This window comes from Mugil cephalus, chromosome 4 (genome assembly GCF_022458985.1).
Source record: "Mugil cephalus isolate CIBA_MC_2020 chromosome 4, CIBA_Mcephalus_1.1, whole genome shotgun sequence".
Classification (NCBI taxonomy): Eukaryota; Metazoa; Chordata; class Actinopteri; order Mugiliformes; family Mugilidae; genus Mugil; species Mugil cephalus.
This window is the reverse complement of record NC_061773.1, coordinates 3,627,570-3,643,318: the sequence shown is the minus strand read 5'-3', so window position 1 is coordinate 3,643,318 and position 15,749 is coordinate 3,627,570. Positions and strand designations below refer to the sequence as shown.

General features: G+C 40.3%; 1 protein-coding gene across 4 annotated transcripts in view; it reads left to right on the top strand.

Moving 5' to 3' along the window:
* The first annotated feature begins 7,632 nt into the window (after nucleotides 1-7,632).
* The window catches only part of col7a1 (collagen, type VII, alpha 1), a 62,408-nt gene continuing 54,291 nt past the window's right edge, over nucleotides 7,633-15,749 (top strand). For 3 of the 4 annotated variants that reach the window (XM_047583504.1, XM_047583505.1, XM_047583501.1), the window contains exons 1-7: nucleotides 7,633-8,069; nucleotides 14,080-14,152; nucleotides 14,238-14,418; nucleotides 14,506-14,662; nucleotides 14,759-14,852; nucleotides 14,950-15,108; nucleotides 15,254-15,411. In XM_047583504.1, the coding sequence (XP_047439460.1) occupies nucleotides 14,089-14,152; nucleotides 14,238-14,418; nucleotides 14,506-14,662; nucleotides 14,759-14,852; nucleotides 14,950-15,108; nucleotides 15,254-15,411 (813 nt within the window). In that variant the 5' untranslated portion in view covers nucleotides 7,633-8,069; nucleotides 14,080-14,088. The remainder of the gene's footprint in view (nucleotides 8,070-14,079; nucleotides 14,153-14,237; nucleotides 14,419-14,505; nucleotides 14,663-14,758; nucleotides 14,853-14,949; nucleotides 15,109-15,253; nucleotides 15,412-15,749) is intronic. The other variant, XM_047583502.1, reaches the window with a different exon arrangement.

Below are 15,749 nucleotides of genomic sequence, written 5' to 3'. Positions count from 1 at the left end.
AACACACTATATATATGTTTTTTCTAAGTATAGTGATGCAATAAATATTAAATATATAATTCTGTATGAAAAAAAAAATATATATAAAGTATAGTAGCAGCAAATAGCAGCAGCAAATAGCAGCAGACAGAGCAACCACAGTCCAAATGTGTCCTCACAGGGAGGCGTTGTCAGACTCCTTTTGTATGTCCTGAAGGACAATGGACCTCCTCAACCTGTCACTACAGCAGGGCAGAAGCAGGCCAGTGGTGGGAAACATAAAATGTAAGTATCATCAGCAAACATAATTATAAGTAGACAGTGAAACATAATATTGTAATTGTGAAAAATGCTTCTTGTCTTGGCTTTGCAATGATACATTTTCCAACTACTTCCAGGTGGCTGTGAAAAGAACAAAAAGTGGTTTTGAATAGAACACATGAGGAAAAGTTCACGGAAAGTTTGCAGAACTCTCTGTAGCATCTAAACAAATGAACTATTAGTGGCATGCACCACATGTCACAACTGGATTTGAGCTTTGTGATTTTGAGGGCTTTCTGGGCTAGCTGGGAACTGTTCCCACCAAAATACAGCATAGAAAGTGATTAAAGGTACTATTGTTGTTTTTGGCTCCAATAAAACACATTTTAAAATATTTTTTTTTTACCATACTTGAGCTTTGAGCCAGATGTTGTGTGTTTTCAAACATTTCAAATCTAATTTCAAACTATATCCAGCTGGACCTACTCTGATGCAAAGAAGGAATCTTGGTGAACAGCAACATAATGGAAAAAGGATTTCATAATGGCTCACACATACATTATTTGGAGGGCCCTGAAAGGGGAGGTATTTGCAAGCAGACCCTCTCTTTAAACACTGTTGTTATACAGTTATGGGGAGTTGGAGTTGGAGTTGGAGAGCTAAAATAATACCTATTTTAAAAAGCTAAAAGTCCAGTGAAAATGTGCTTGTGTGTGATTCCTGAAAAATAGATTTGAATGGTTCTTCTAAAAGTTTCTCTATCCATTGTCTGACAGTGAAAGCATTGTCAGAGCATGTTTTCATTCGAACGGGACGAAGTACGTTCTTTTTGCTCCACCTACACTGGAAGCTATGATACATCAAAGAGAAAAGTGATCTGACAGCAGCTGTTTCCCTTTCAAAAGGATGCCAAGACTCGCACATTTGTTTAATCCCAAGGTTTTCATGTTTGAATCTTCTGAAACATGCCAGGTCTTCCGGCCAAGAGCAATGATGCCCACCAGTTCTTGTTACTGCGGAAATTAACTTCCAAGCCAGACTGATGAATCATAAAAGACGCTCCCATTGTTTACCTCAGTGTGTTCAGACATGTTACTGTTCTGTTTTTAGAAAGTCGGTATTAACATCAGCTGTAGTGTTCCATCCGCCCCTCACAATCTTTTCTTTGCTAAGAACACACTGAGAATGCACATTTGTGATTCATGCTCATCTTGTGCAGATGTCTGTATATCCTCGTTTTAATACAAGTAACCAGCACATTTTTATCTCCTTTTGCACCTTTCTATTTTACTCGTCATGCATACATATGTCTCAGCCCTAACTTATTTTTTCTCTCAATCTTTGCAGTTTTGGAAACACAACTGTCCACATGTGGACTGTCAATAATATTTGATTTGAAGCTGGGTGCACATATTCCCAGATGGAACCTCCTCTGTTTTAGTCATATCTTCAATTACAGTTTTTCTCCATTGGTTTGGCTCATTTCTTGAAACAGAAATTACATTCTCAAAAAAACATGGACAAACCTCCAAACCACTTCGCAATTGTTCACAACAGAATTGTATTTCTCATTGATTTCATCACTTTGCAAATGTCTTAGTACATTTTGCAAATGATTAAGTACAGGTAGCACGGTTAGCCTACATTTGGCACAATTTCCAAGTGAATAGATCCTGTTGATCTAAACTGATTGATTGATTCTCAGTCTAATGGTTATTCTCTCCAAAACATGTCAGCATCATTTCATTCTATGAGTCATCACATGCAAAATAGTCCGTTCAATTGTGAAAATGAGTCAAGAACCTAACACCATGAATATCATATATGAATCTCTTGGAACATTTGATAAATTGATTAATTGACAGTCAGGTAAAACTAGAACTTGACTAACAAAGGAGGAGTTTCACATATCTCAGATGACCAATCAAACAATGTTTAGTTGCCTGACAGGTGCTGTCCATGATTGTGAATGCTGCCAAACATGTATATATAGAGCTTGACCAGGATTAGTACAATTTCTGAACATGGAGGCACCTGGCCAAGTAAATGAACAAGGGCAACTGCCTGCTCGAGGAAGAGGAAGAAGAAGAGGAGGAGGAGTAAGGGTGCATGGTGGTAGAATAGGGGGAAGAGGTCGAGGACCACCGGGGCCCGCTCATCAGAGTCTGGTTCACTACTCATCCAAGGATGGTCATGGTGTTCCTACCACCTTACTCTCCTTTCCTCAATCCTATTGAGGAGTTTTTCTCCACTTGGAGGTGGAGAGTGTATGAGCATCAATCTCAAAATCAGAGGTCCTTGTTCCATGCAATGGACCCTGCGTGTGATGATATTACAGGAGATCAGTGCAGGGGGATGGTTGCGACATGCACACTGTTTCTTCCCTGAATCGGAAGGGAGAATATACGCTGTGATGTGGACGAGAATCTGTGGCCAGACAGCAGCGTGTGGATGGCCAGGAGGGTGAGGATGATGGCCAGGAGAGGGAGAGGGAGAGGGAGGGTGAGGACAGCGACCAGTGAAGAAATGTTAGTTTTGAATCTCTGGCTTTATTTACAGCACTGTAGGCTACATATAATTTTCCTTGTTTTTTGTGTGTATGTGTTTATATTACAGTATATTGTGCTGTATACATTTTCTTTTAACTCTGATGTATAGAAGTTACTTCATGTGTGTGAATAAAAATGGTTAAATTTCCTTGACAGTATGAGTGCAATGTGTGAAGTCAAACCTTGGAGGGTACTCTTACCGTAAAGTCCTATTTTTTTCTTTTTTTCCAGTTTTATACACAATTGTATTCTGTTAGCTAGAAAAAAAACGAGTACAGTAACCATTGTGAATGAAGGACTGGGCTAAGACTGAGAGGTGGACATAAGGGATGTTTCAATGGTCCTCTGCCATAGTGACAAAACATCTAACCATTTTGACTTGCAGTGCTCACACAATGCCAAAGGGACAATGCATTTTGGGGGCACCGACTGTTTATATGAGAAAGAAATTTAGTTTTGACACATGAGTGAACTGTTTTGGGAGAGATATGAGCTTTTGGAGGGGAACCATGGTTTTGTGCTGAACCATCCAGGTTATTTTGGCAAAAGCACCAAGAGTGTTGAGAACGTTCAGTCTGTTTGGAGAAATGAGCCAAAGCAATTGAGAAGGATCTTTTGCCTTTTGGTGGCACTGACTATTTATATGGGAAAGGAATTCAGTTTTGAAGCATGAGTGAATGGTTTTGGGAGAGATATGAGCTTTTGCAAATGAACTATGGTGTTGTGCTGAGCTGTAAGACTGTTCTGCCAAATGATCTTTGAGTTTTGAGAATGTAATTTCTGTTTCAAGAAATGAGCCAAACCAATGGAAAAAAACTGTAAAAAAATATATTATATTAAATATACTATACTATAGTTCACCCAAAATGTGTTTAATGCAATACTTTATATTGCACTGAAGGCAGAGCATTTGAACATCAACTAACATCACATATAACAGGAATTACAGCATGTAACTTTGTCAGTCTCCTCCTTTCAGTTTGTGCACTCAAAATTAAATAGAGGAAAGGTTTCATATTTTTGAAAGTATGTCGTTTTGCTGTCTATGCTATCGGCTTATACCAAACTTAGCTTAGCATAGAGACAAAAAGCTAGGCTATCTGAGACCACAGAATTCGAGCTCCCACACAGCCCACAAATTAACATATTGCATTTAGTCCAAAACTTAAAATGTAGGGGTAGAGACCAGGTCAGGTCGCGAACTGACCTCTGGACCTCTGTTTTTCACCCCAGCACACACATTATTCCTCATACAAACTCTGCTTTTCACTTAAATATGAGCGGCAACGTATATGATCTTTGTAAGGAACATTATTGTGACTTCAGTTTAGACATTCTTGACACAATGTGCCCCATTAAACCATGGCCAGTCTGTATTCTGGAGGAGCTCTGTAGTATACGTAGTGTTCTCCTGTTAAAGCCTTCTAGTGATCTAACCATTGTCCTGTTCCTCCATCTTCTACTGTACGTGTGTGTGTGTGCGTGTGTGTGTGAGTGAGTGAATGTGTTTTATACTTCATGTTCCACCCTGCCTCTTCCTCCTCTCTCCACTACAATCAGTCTCTCAGTCTTTCATGTGAGGGAAGGTCATGGTGCTGTATGTCACCTGGACAGGTGGTATTTGAGGAGAAAGCTGCAGGCGATTGAAGACCAAGACAGGAGAGTTTGTCTGTTCATCCACCTGCTTCCTCTCCAGAAGGAGGCCTATGAATTCCTGCCTCTTGATGAGGTAAATCCTTCCCTTTTAGTGCCCCTGTGGAGGAGATAGATTTAGGACAAAATTGTTCTTGAGGATAACGCAAAGCAAACACACATTCTGAAGTTTGTCTCTGTCTCAGATAACACAGACCTGAGTGGATTTGTCTCTTGTCACCAGTCTGCACTCAGACATGCACACACGGTGACAGAAAGAAAACACCAAAACCGCTCAGACAATAGTATGTTTGCAAAGGTGAAAGGAGCAAAATGTCTCGACAGGAAGAGACTCATCTGTAATCTCTCCCATCCTCCATGTTGTCACACATCTTCACACAAATCAGCTTAACGTGTGGAGAGCAGTGTCAGAAAAATGTCTGCAACCTATCTGGAATTAATATGATCATCTCAAAGTATTCACCATTTCCTCATAAAACATGTTCATACTTTGTTACTTTTTTTTTTTTAATTAACATTTTTGAACATTAACAGCTATAATTCTTTTTTTGTGGTTAACTAGTCGATAGATAGATAGATAGATAGATAGATAGATAGATAGATAGATAGATAGATAGATAGATAGATAGATAGATAGATAGATAGATAGATAGATAGATAGATAGATAGATAGATAGATAGATAGATAGATAGATAGATAGATAGGTAGATAGATAGATAGATAGATAGATAGATAGATAGATAGGTCCATGTGAAGAACCCTAGTCCTTGCCAGACATTTGCTAATCTTCAGAAATTAGTCAAGTCTTTTTCTTTTCAAGTGAACTGCCTGAGCACGTAAAATACAATTTTGTACTCACATGTGCACAATCTTATACAAGTTGTTCAATGATATCTGAGCGATAATCACTGTTCAGTTGGAGACGGTGGAGGAATTTAGTCAACCTGGGAATCCAAGCCATATGCCCTCCAGTCAAAGCTTCGGGCTGTTTACTGCTGTAGCTTGGTTATGATTAAGACTGAGTGAGGCACTTATGACTATGCGACGGAGATGCAAAGTACAAACTGAAGCAATTCAAACCACAAGTCATCTTGTCCTGATTGTCACTAACCGGCAGAGGCCAAAATAAGGCAGTGTGAGGAGGAAGATACATTCTAAGGCTGGAATGTGCTTTTATTAGTGCAGCATGGTTATGGTTTCACTTGTGTTGGCTGGTTCAAAAGATCCAGAGCTGCGCAAACACATCTGCCATGCACAGATTTCATTAGAGCTCTGTCTGCTGTTCAGGCTTCCTCTTTCTGCTGTTTGTGTCTTTCTCTAAAAGTACAAAGTGGATTCAGTGACTAAGAAAATGTGAAAACAAATGAATCCACCACCCATCTGACCTGCAAGTGTGTTACCGAGACAAGACATTGATGCACTGACATGTAAATCCTGAAGGAATCCCAGTGCCTGGTGAGAGTATGCATGTCACTACCTTCACTTACAAGTGTCAACAGGAATAACTGGTAATTATAACACAGTAACCAATGCTCCTGTGGAAGCTCAGAGGGCAGCTTGTAGTAAATCTAATCCACAGCTGTATCTAAAATGTAAATATTCTATAATAACTACACGGGTTAATGAGTACCAGCATGGTTTGCCCGAATAAAACACATGACTTGCATAATTTTGAAGGCATAAACACAAGGAAAACTGCATTCTTTCAAAACCTCAGATGCCATGGGACAGAGGCTCTCTTTTGGTGGGCATGGGAAAACACTTCATAATATAAATAAACTCAGACACAGATTGATGAGCAGCATTGTGGTATAGCTGAATAAAATGCACGAAGCTTGATTGAAACCGTAATTAACAATGTGATACCACCCCCTTTGAGCAGGGCTCGGTTGTGCAGGTGTTGCTATGGTTGCAGTAAACAGCACACTAATAAGAGGTAACAGCAGGATGGGGCTCTGAAAAAGACGGCAAGGAGTCTAATTTGCGATGATGTGAATTACAGAGGTTTAACATTAAAGAGGCTGGTTTTGGCAAGAGAATGATGGAATCAGGGAGTGTCTGCTGACTAACTCTGCTAGACCCTTCATTTTTATGAACAATGATACCTACAGTATGATAAGACAAATACTTTTCCATGACTAGAAAAATCTTTTAGATTTTTGTTTTTTGCTGCTGAAGGACAGAATTATCATCAAACCCAGCCTATGGAAGACATGCTAAGAAGAAGGAAAAAATAGCCAATGCATCTGCATTCCTGTAAAACCTCAGATGTTAATGGGACAGTAAAAGCCAAGGGGGACGGTGAAACTCTTTTATTGAAGGCATGGGAAAATAGTTTTAGTGTGATTAGTGTAAGAATTGGCAAACTATGCTGCAATACTATCTTGCTCATATTTCATTGCATATCGGTTTGCCCTCACTGCTATCCCTCTAGAACTCACACTGTTTCCTATATGAAATCATGCATGTATGCATATACGCTCTGTCAAAGGGGTGTTTCTCAGTACAGTGGCCCTGATCAGTGATAAGATGAAATTCAGAAGAGCTTTAGTAATTGAAGACACACGCTCCCTGCCTAGTTGAGACCAACGCCTCTTTAACATGTCCTTTTTTATTGAGATATAATCTAGAATTTTAGATTGGATGAAAAATTTCTGATCTGTTATTTTTAGTAATTCCTGACCCCTTAAGAAGAGAATTTGTGTATAATGATCCTGATGCTTTCGCATGTAAGTCACGGGCTGTACAAAATTCACTATGTGTAATAAAATGTGAAGTGGCATTTAATTAGTTTTGTCCATGTAAGCTGCCTTTATAGGTTTTGGCACAATTTATAATTTTATATTGAGGTACTTAAGTTTGCATAAGCTCATCCTCTTTTAAACATCTGGTGACTTAGCTAAATTAATTTTGAAATAAAATCTTTCAAGCTTCCGCACGAGTCTTTGGCCGACCTCCCGTTATGAGTGAGCATCATGAATGAAAGACCTAGAGACATGTTGAGTGAAAAAAAAAGTACGAGTTATTTTTATTTATTTATTTATTTATTGTAAATCAGTGTGCCTGCATTAAGATCAAAATTTAGATTTAAAAAAAATACTTGCACGCTACTTTTTATTGATTGGCCAATGAAAGCCACGTGGTCTGACAGGTAAATTAAGACAATCTGGGTGTTGAGTCATGCCAGGGAGAGTAACGGATTGATTTCAGCCCCGTATGGTTACATGTCTTTATTGCATACACGCAGCAAGGAGGGACGAGGCAAAGTGGATGGAGCTGGGAAAAAAATAAAATAATTTTTTTTAAAAAAAGAGCCAGCAGAAAGGGAGAGCTCATAGGACTCCCCTTCAGGCATCCGAACAAGTCTGGACTGTTCTGCGGCTGCTTGAGTTCAGCCTACTCTGAGCAAGGCAGCCTCGGGAAACACAAACAGCTCTCACTGTTACACTAGTCCCCTGCGGGGATGCACCGGGTGAAGTTGTGTTTGTGAGCTGCAGAGGACGACTGTGGCGTTGGGCTTTTTCGTATCTCGGAGCAGTGGATACTACTGTGGGACCACACACTGCACGGAGAGCTCGGGCTGGATATGCCACAGGTGGGAAGGTGCACGGAGCAGAAATCCCCAGGTAAGATGAGGATCTTAAAGAGCCCTTAGCTGTCTCAGAGCGGTGCATCAAGCCGCATTTCTACAACTGCAGAATGGGGATCTATCACAACGTCTGTTTATAGTTTGGTACTGATTACTCTGCACATTGTGGTATCACGTAGAGCTCCGAACTGAGTACACCACTCCTCATTGTTTTTCTAGAAGCAACATTGCATTGCAGCCTAAACCTTGACTTTGAACAAGACTGGGCAGAACATCCGTCACCTCATTTTCACCCCTTCCGGAGTGTAATAAAGTAATCATTTTAATGGCTCAGGTTGCAAACATCTGGTTGAGGGGTACCAGAGTACATGGACATGAATGAGTTTCAAATGAATGTAAAACCCAGAAAAGCAAACTCTGCTGTCCAGTGTCCCCTGCAGTAACATGGGCCAGTATACAACCATCCTGACCTCAGCTGAACTCTAGAGCTTTATTATGCTGAGATGCTGCTCTTTAAGAGGGAATCTCCCTCTGTCTTTGTGCCTTCACTGATTTCAACTATGTGTTCTACTTCTGAGGGTAACAATGTCTTTGCTGTGGTTTGGCTCACACGACAAAAACAACAAAAAACCCCTGAGATATCTGTAAATGAAAATAAAATGTCTCAAAATCATTTACCTGTTTAAACTCTGCGTTGTTGCAGCCATGCTTGGTTGAGTTTTGACGTGCCACCCTGCTAGTGGGTGTCAGACTGGACTGGTTCCAAGTGTATCATCTAAAGAGAACCTCAGCTGCTGCATGTTACAGTTTATTAGGAAACGCTTGATGTGTAGGATGAGTACATTGTGTTCAGAGACTGGTACTTAAAACATCAACGGTGTGCCGGTTTTGATTCTTACTGGAGCTTGAACTGCTCTGTAATTGTGTTTATGTTGGACTGAACTAGCAAGCTGGGGACTTGTCTCTGTCCATTCATGTCCTTGATTGAGAAAGATAACTCTTTGATCAGGAATCCAGTCGTTTCCCTGATTTAGTCCATCTGGCTTTTGTTAATATTAATACAAAGCAGAGCTTATCTTGACACGTTCCAATGAGAGGTCATGAAAGATTTTTAGATGCTTCCGTATGTGCTTTTGTTTGGTTTGGTTGAAGAAACCATTATTGTCGTAAACAAGAGATGATGAACTTGACCAGAGAGGCCAAAAGTGAGTAATCGGTCTCTTCTGTTACTGACTCCCATGTTTCCTCAGAGCAGAACTGTGCAGCCGCTTCTGGGTACCAAGTACACAAAATCCTGGTGTGAGTGCATTTTTTTCTTTTCTTTTCTTTTTCTTTCTTTTTTGCATGCGATTTAAGTAATTTACTGTGACACCTCACCCTCTTCTGACCCCCTTATCCCCTTGTCCAGTTTTGTCACTGTCCCTTGGCTGGGTTGTTCTCCGGGCTCCTGATTCTCACACAATACCGCACTCTGTCACATTGCAGTGGCCTGTGGGCCGCTGCCCCCCCTGGGAGAATGGCATCTCTGCTAAACTACAACCCTGTGATCCAGCTTGAAACATCTTGAACTGTGCTTTTAGAAAGCACAGTCCAGCCTGTGTTCAGATCCCGGCAGAAGCTCTGGGATGAGTTTTAAGCCCCTTTTGATCCTTGAAAAGACTGTTTCTTCGTCCGCAAATGCCATTACGTACACATTGTTTTTTCCTGTTAAGTCCTCTCTTGAATCCTATTTATGAGGCCTCTAAGAAGCACTTTGTTGTGTATTTGACCTTTTAACCCGCGTCATTGGCTTAACATCCCAGGTGGCATGTGGTTGGCGTGGTCCTTCCTCTAAACCTGATATGTTATACTTTGAAAATTCAAGGTTCGGGGGCCACACTAGAGATGTACTTTTGATATATAATTCTTGGTTTTATAGTCTGCGTCATGGTCAGTTTCCCATTGATGTGATCAGATGTCACCCTGCCAAACAAGAAAGGAAACAAATATTCTGCCACATTCAACCACAGTGTTGAGGCTCATTTAGGATACTGTGGAACATAGACGCATTGAGACTTTCAACGACTGAAACTTTCGCCGAAATTTCGCTGGAGATGAATCATACAAATGTTTGTATCTCCAAACCTCCTCAGCTAACCTTTCCCATGTGTGTTACATCTTTTTCTGATCCAAAACAATCAATTTAAACTTTGGACAGATGGAGTAGCAGCCAGAAATGCTAAAAATGGAAGTGGAAGCAGACCAATCACAGCTCTTGTTTTCTGTGGAACAGTTACATTTTTTGAGAGGTACACGGCAGCTACAGTGCTAAGGTTGGCGTGTGCTTTGTTTTCCATTTGCTGTTGCAGTTAGTTAACACATACCTGTAAAAAGACATCGGTCTGAAATCTTTGAAGTCTGTGGCCATGCTAAGAGAGATTGAGTCAGGAACATGCCTGAAGGCTGAGGATAACTTTGCTCTTTAGAAAGAAATGAGCAAAATTTCAATATAGGTGAGTAACGGACTTTAAATTTAAATAGCAAATTATGTGAACGCAGGTATTATAAAACAAGTACTGTAGTTGAATTGTTATTGTTTTAATTTGCTGTACATTGTCAACTCTGCACCTAAATGAAATACAGATGACGAACAGACAATTGTGTTTGATGTGATAATTTTGAGTTAGTCCGCACAGTTTTTTATCCAGATCTTCTATGTAACATTGATCAATGCTGCCAGTCAAAAACATAAATAAAAATAAGACAAATGGATGTCCATCACCTCCATGCTCGGCATGTAATCTGGCTATAATTACTTGAAAACCTGTACTAGTGAGATTGTGTTCATGTGCACACAGATGTTTAGGGTAACATTTGTGCATATTGTGGGAGTGGTAGGAAGAAATTAATTGTTTACGTTGCTTTTAACATTTATTTCCACTTTTAGTTGTCAGCTGGTGTTTTTAATGACCCGTATATAATAATGTCTTTCAATTACTGTGTCTGTTAACTCTGCCGACATCTCACTACTGTGGTCTCAGCACCTGGCGTACATGATCATGAGATTTTACACAGGAAAGGGAAAAATAACATGAAAGTTAGCCGAGCTGGGGTGGTTTGTTACGAGTTAATAGTACATAATTTAATTTTATAGGTGTAGAAGTCTTAAAATAAATACTTTGAATTTTGAACAGGGAAAGGGGGCTTGCATTTGGAACTTATTAGCTTTATGTGTGTGCTGTGTGATGGGAACAAAATAGGAACTGTTGGGTTTGTGGGCTCTGCATCTTTCAAAGGGAACAAGCATTTATGGGTAATTGTAAGGTTGTGTCTGAATGCTTGAAGGAGGACAAGGGCAACAAATTCTGGCATTTGTCAACAGTTTTTTTTTTTTATGGTTTTGGTGCACATTATGTACTCTGTATTCCAGGAAGATGAGTCCTTATGTCTTTGTGGTAGTCATATAAGGAATTAAAGTGACAAGTGTAATATTTTTTAAACTTAAACAAGATGTAACCTGTCCAGCCACAGACCTTTAGAGCTGGTTGGTGGATTTCGTTACCTTCAGGCAGATCTTTGCTACAGTATCGGTTGTTCCCAGTTTTTAGTCTTCACGCTAAGCTGACATACCAGCTTCTGGTCATATTCATTTTGTCATATATATCCTAGCTAGAAGGCTCATGTGCATATTTTTTATGATAATTTAAAAGTCAAATTATTCTGTCTATGACGGTGATAACTGTTGAGGTTGTAATAACTGCTGTCTCAACGCACTACAGCAATGTGGGAGATACATTAATGTTCTGTCAGCCTGTCAACGAGCATCAACCACAGCCTCATGTGGACTTGTTCTGGCAATGGCTCTCCACAGTCAGTCTGGACTACAGACACAGAAAATCTCTCCTGTCAACTGTTTTCACTCTGATGCGCCATATACATTAGGTTCATCAACTTACATGGTTTCTCGTGAGTTTTACCCATCGCAATGTGTATTTGACTCAGTATTTAGTGACATTTATTAAGGAAGGGAGAACTCAGAGGACATACTGCAAGAGGACTAATTATGGATTTAATTGTGGACATTGTGTGTTATGGAGGTCAAATTTGATGGTCAATCGGCACTGTTGGGGAAATCTATATAACATGGCCAGGCAACCTCTAAATTGTAAGACACGGTCCATGTGTCCATGTAATGACTCATTTTATGTAAATGATTTGAGGACTTTGCATTTTTAGAGGGTGCTAAAAGTTATTTGTTTTAGCCAAAAACCATGTCAAATGTCTGTCTCTGTATGGTGTGAGTGTGTAGGAATAGCAACTGGAGAGGTAAAAGGTCACCCTCTGCATGGAGACATAGTGAGGGTGCAGAGGCAACACATAAAAACGACCCCATGCAGACACAATTTGGTTTTGTATTTGTGTTGCGTGAGTGTGCTCAGACCCCTCAATAATTGCTTGCAATTCTAGTGGCTTTAGCTTCAATAGCCTACTGAGTAGATTAAATGTTTTGATTCACTCAGGCCTGGCTTGGGTCAGCATCTGTCAGCTCTTTGCGGCGGCTTGTGTGCTCTTCATCGCTGTCGACATAAAGATGAATGTAACTATTGTAACAAAAAGCAGTGTTCCTCATTCTTAATAGATGTCCTTCAGTTGATGAAATCTGACGGTGACAATTTAGATAACTGTGAGCAGCGTAGATCATAGTCTTCAAAGAAAAGAGACTTGAGACATATGCTCTGTGTTTGTCAAGATGGTACATATTGTCTGTGAGGATCTGGCATCTGCATTCCAAACATATAATAACCCAAAACAGATACAGTGGTAACGTGGCTTCTAAGTACTGTGTGTGACTGTTTATGACACCAGTGGAAAAAGAAGGACTTGGTTTGTACATAATATACTTTTGTACTCTGTGTATCTTTCCATACCTTTAACTTCATTTACAGGTTGACAGTTACAACTGCGCACTAACACACATGTTGGGAACATGTGAAGGAACAATGTACAGTGTCAATTTCAATATATTCAATTCAATAATTTGTCTGCTTTTAATGCATGGATTAGGACTGACATTATAAGATGTTTCTCTAAATAATATAAGAGATACTGTCACTTACCATATTCATATGATCACCAATTTGAAGCTTTAGCGGCCTATATTACACTAACTGACCTCACTACCAAATTGTCGCCAGTTATTCTGAATGAGCCTGGCAACTTTGACTTGAATGCAAGGCCTATGAGTTTGAGGTCCAGTCTGATAGGTCAAATGTTTGCATAGATTTCAGGCAGTCTTTGGAGAAAGTCCATGTTCATTTGATGATGAAAATGGAAAAATGCTACTTATTAGTCAGCAGTGCTGTCTGTTATGCCCTTCTTTATTTTCGTCCGTGATATCACGATGTTGAACATTACACATGGACACAGCTTGAAATAATGAAATGTAAGTCCAAATCAAAAGCTTATTTCCATTTTTTTTTTTTAATTTTTAATTTAGAGCCTTTGACAAGAGTATACTGTTTTAAAATGAGTGGAGGGGTGGTTGTGTCTTTGTCAGTATGCTACTAAAAACTGTTACCATCCGCTTACAATAGTGAATATGTAGTTTGCAAATAGAACTTGTGCCTGGCTGATAAAATAAAAGAAGTTTGGAGATCACTTGTTAGAGAGGCTGGCAGGCAGCATCAAAGATGCTAGGTGGTTTAAAACAGGTACAGGCAGGAACAATGATAGACCTGTAAGGAAACGCAGACAACTCCACAAATAACAGGGTTGAACTGTTCTCAATAGAGGCTGTGGAGCAGATGACTAATGTAAATGGAAAGGGACGTTCCAAGATCAGGTGGCCAGCTGAATGAGGAGTTTCAATGAGAATGAACAAAAGCTTAGATATGATCTAACAAGACATGGTTACAGAACAGCTGCACACATGACCACAAGAAAAACATTAGTATTAATAAAAATTACAATAGGGCATAATTGCCTACATTTGCAATTTGTTTAGAGTGTTTCGTGCTGAATTTAAAGCATTTCTACATATTAATATTATCTGCTCTTTGTGCGTCCAGGTTGTGAAGATGTGGAGCCGGGTTTTCATTCTGATTGTCCTCCTGTTCTCCATGAAACAGGCTAATGCTCAGGGTAAAACAGTACAGTTTTAATCAGCTTTTCTTGTCCTGTGTGCGTGTTCTTTACATGCTTCCATCTGTTGTCTGTCACTTTCCAGGCAGGTGTAACAATGTGCAAGCAGCAGATATTGTTTTCCTGGTTGATGGGTCTTCCAGTATTGGCCGAGCCAACTTCTTGCAGGTGAAGGGCTTCATGACTGGAATTGTGAAGCCTTTTGCTGGCTCCATCAGTGCATCAGGAATTCGGTTTGGCGCCATACAGTACAGCGACACCTCAAGGTAATTGACAGGGTTAATATTCCCCTCACTTCTCCCCTCCCCTCACTGAAGATTTATATATGAATGCATGTTTATGTTTTTCTCCAGGGTGGAGTTCACCTTCACCTCCCACCTGAATGGTACTGAGCTTGTGAATGCTGTTCAGAATCTGAACTATAAAGGTGGAAACACACGCACTGGTGCTGGTCTCAAGTTTGTCTCTGATAACTTCTTCAACCCTTCGTCCAGTCGGGATGTCCCAAAGGTCTAAAGAGCAGGACCATAATTCTATAACAGCATATTTAATGTAGCTTGTCTTGTGTTTCTAATTCTATTTCACTGGGCCTTGTTAAACTTTCAGATCACTATCCTGATCACAGATGGGAAGTCACAGGACAGTGTGACAGAACCGGCACAGAAGCTGCGCAGTCAAGGAGTGCATGTTTTTGCAGTTGGTGTGTGTCTTACCTGCAGTCTCACTTCTCTTGGTATTATTTTACTTATTTAAACACTGTCATTTCTTTGTTTCTCTGACTTTTTTGTGTTTATTAGGCATTAAGAGTGCAGACAGAAGTGAGTTGACTCAGATCGCCTCCCAGCCCAGCAGCGATTTCACCTCTTTTGTTGGGGAATTCAGACTGCTGAACACTCTCCTTCCTCTTGTGAGCCCTCGAGTGTGTACAAAAGCAGGAGGAGTCTTTGCCAGTGATGGTATGAGTGGTTATCGCAATCACACATCATATAATAAAATCTGTACAGTCACAGATATGTGCCAATTATGAGCTCACTGTGTAAACCTATGTTTGATTTTATCCCTGTCTCATTCTGCTTCATCCCACTCCTCTCTCCTCCTCAGAGGCCTTTTCTGGTCCATCCAACATTCAGTTCGCAGGTCAGACTTCTGATTCTCTCCGGTTTCGCTGGAATCCTGCGGGGGGTCCTGTGAGTGGCTATGTAGTCCAGTATGTACCCCTCTCTGGCCTGGGTCAGCCAATCATATCAGAACTGCGTCAGGTGAGTCCAAGTGATGAAGGATAGTGTGTTGTCATGTGGAGATGGCCAGTAGCAAATTCATATGACCTACATAGAAGTAGGAGTAATTACAGTTAAAGGAGCCAATGTCAGTCTTACTTTGCTACAGAAAATGTGTTTTAAGGCTGAGTATAAACACGTCCATTGGGTGGATCTTGTTCATGCAGACACTGTAAACATTCAAGTGTGTCATGGCAAAGCCTGAAATTCCTACACGTACGCTGGCAGGAATTAAACTGTTAACACAATGCCATGGCGTGTCCCATTTTTCATCTGCTCACTTTGCAATCACTTGTATGAGGTACGACTGTTTGCCAAGA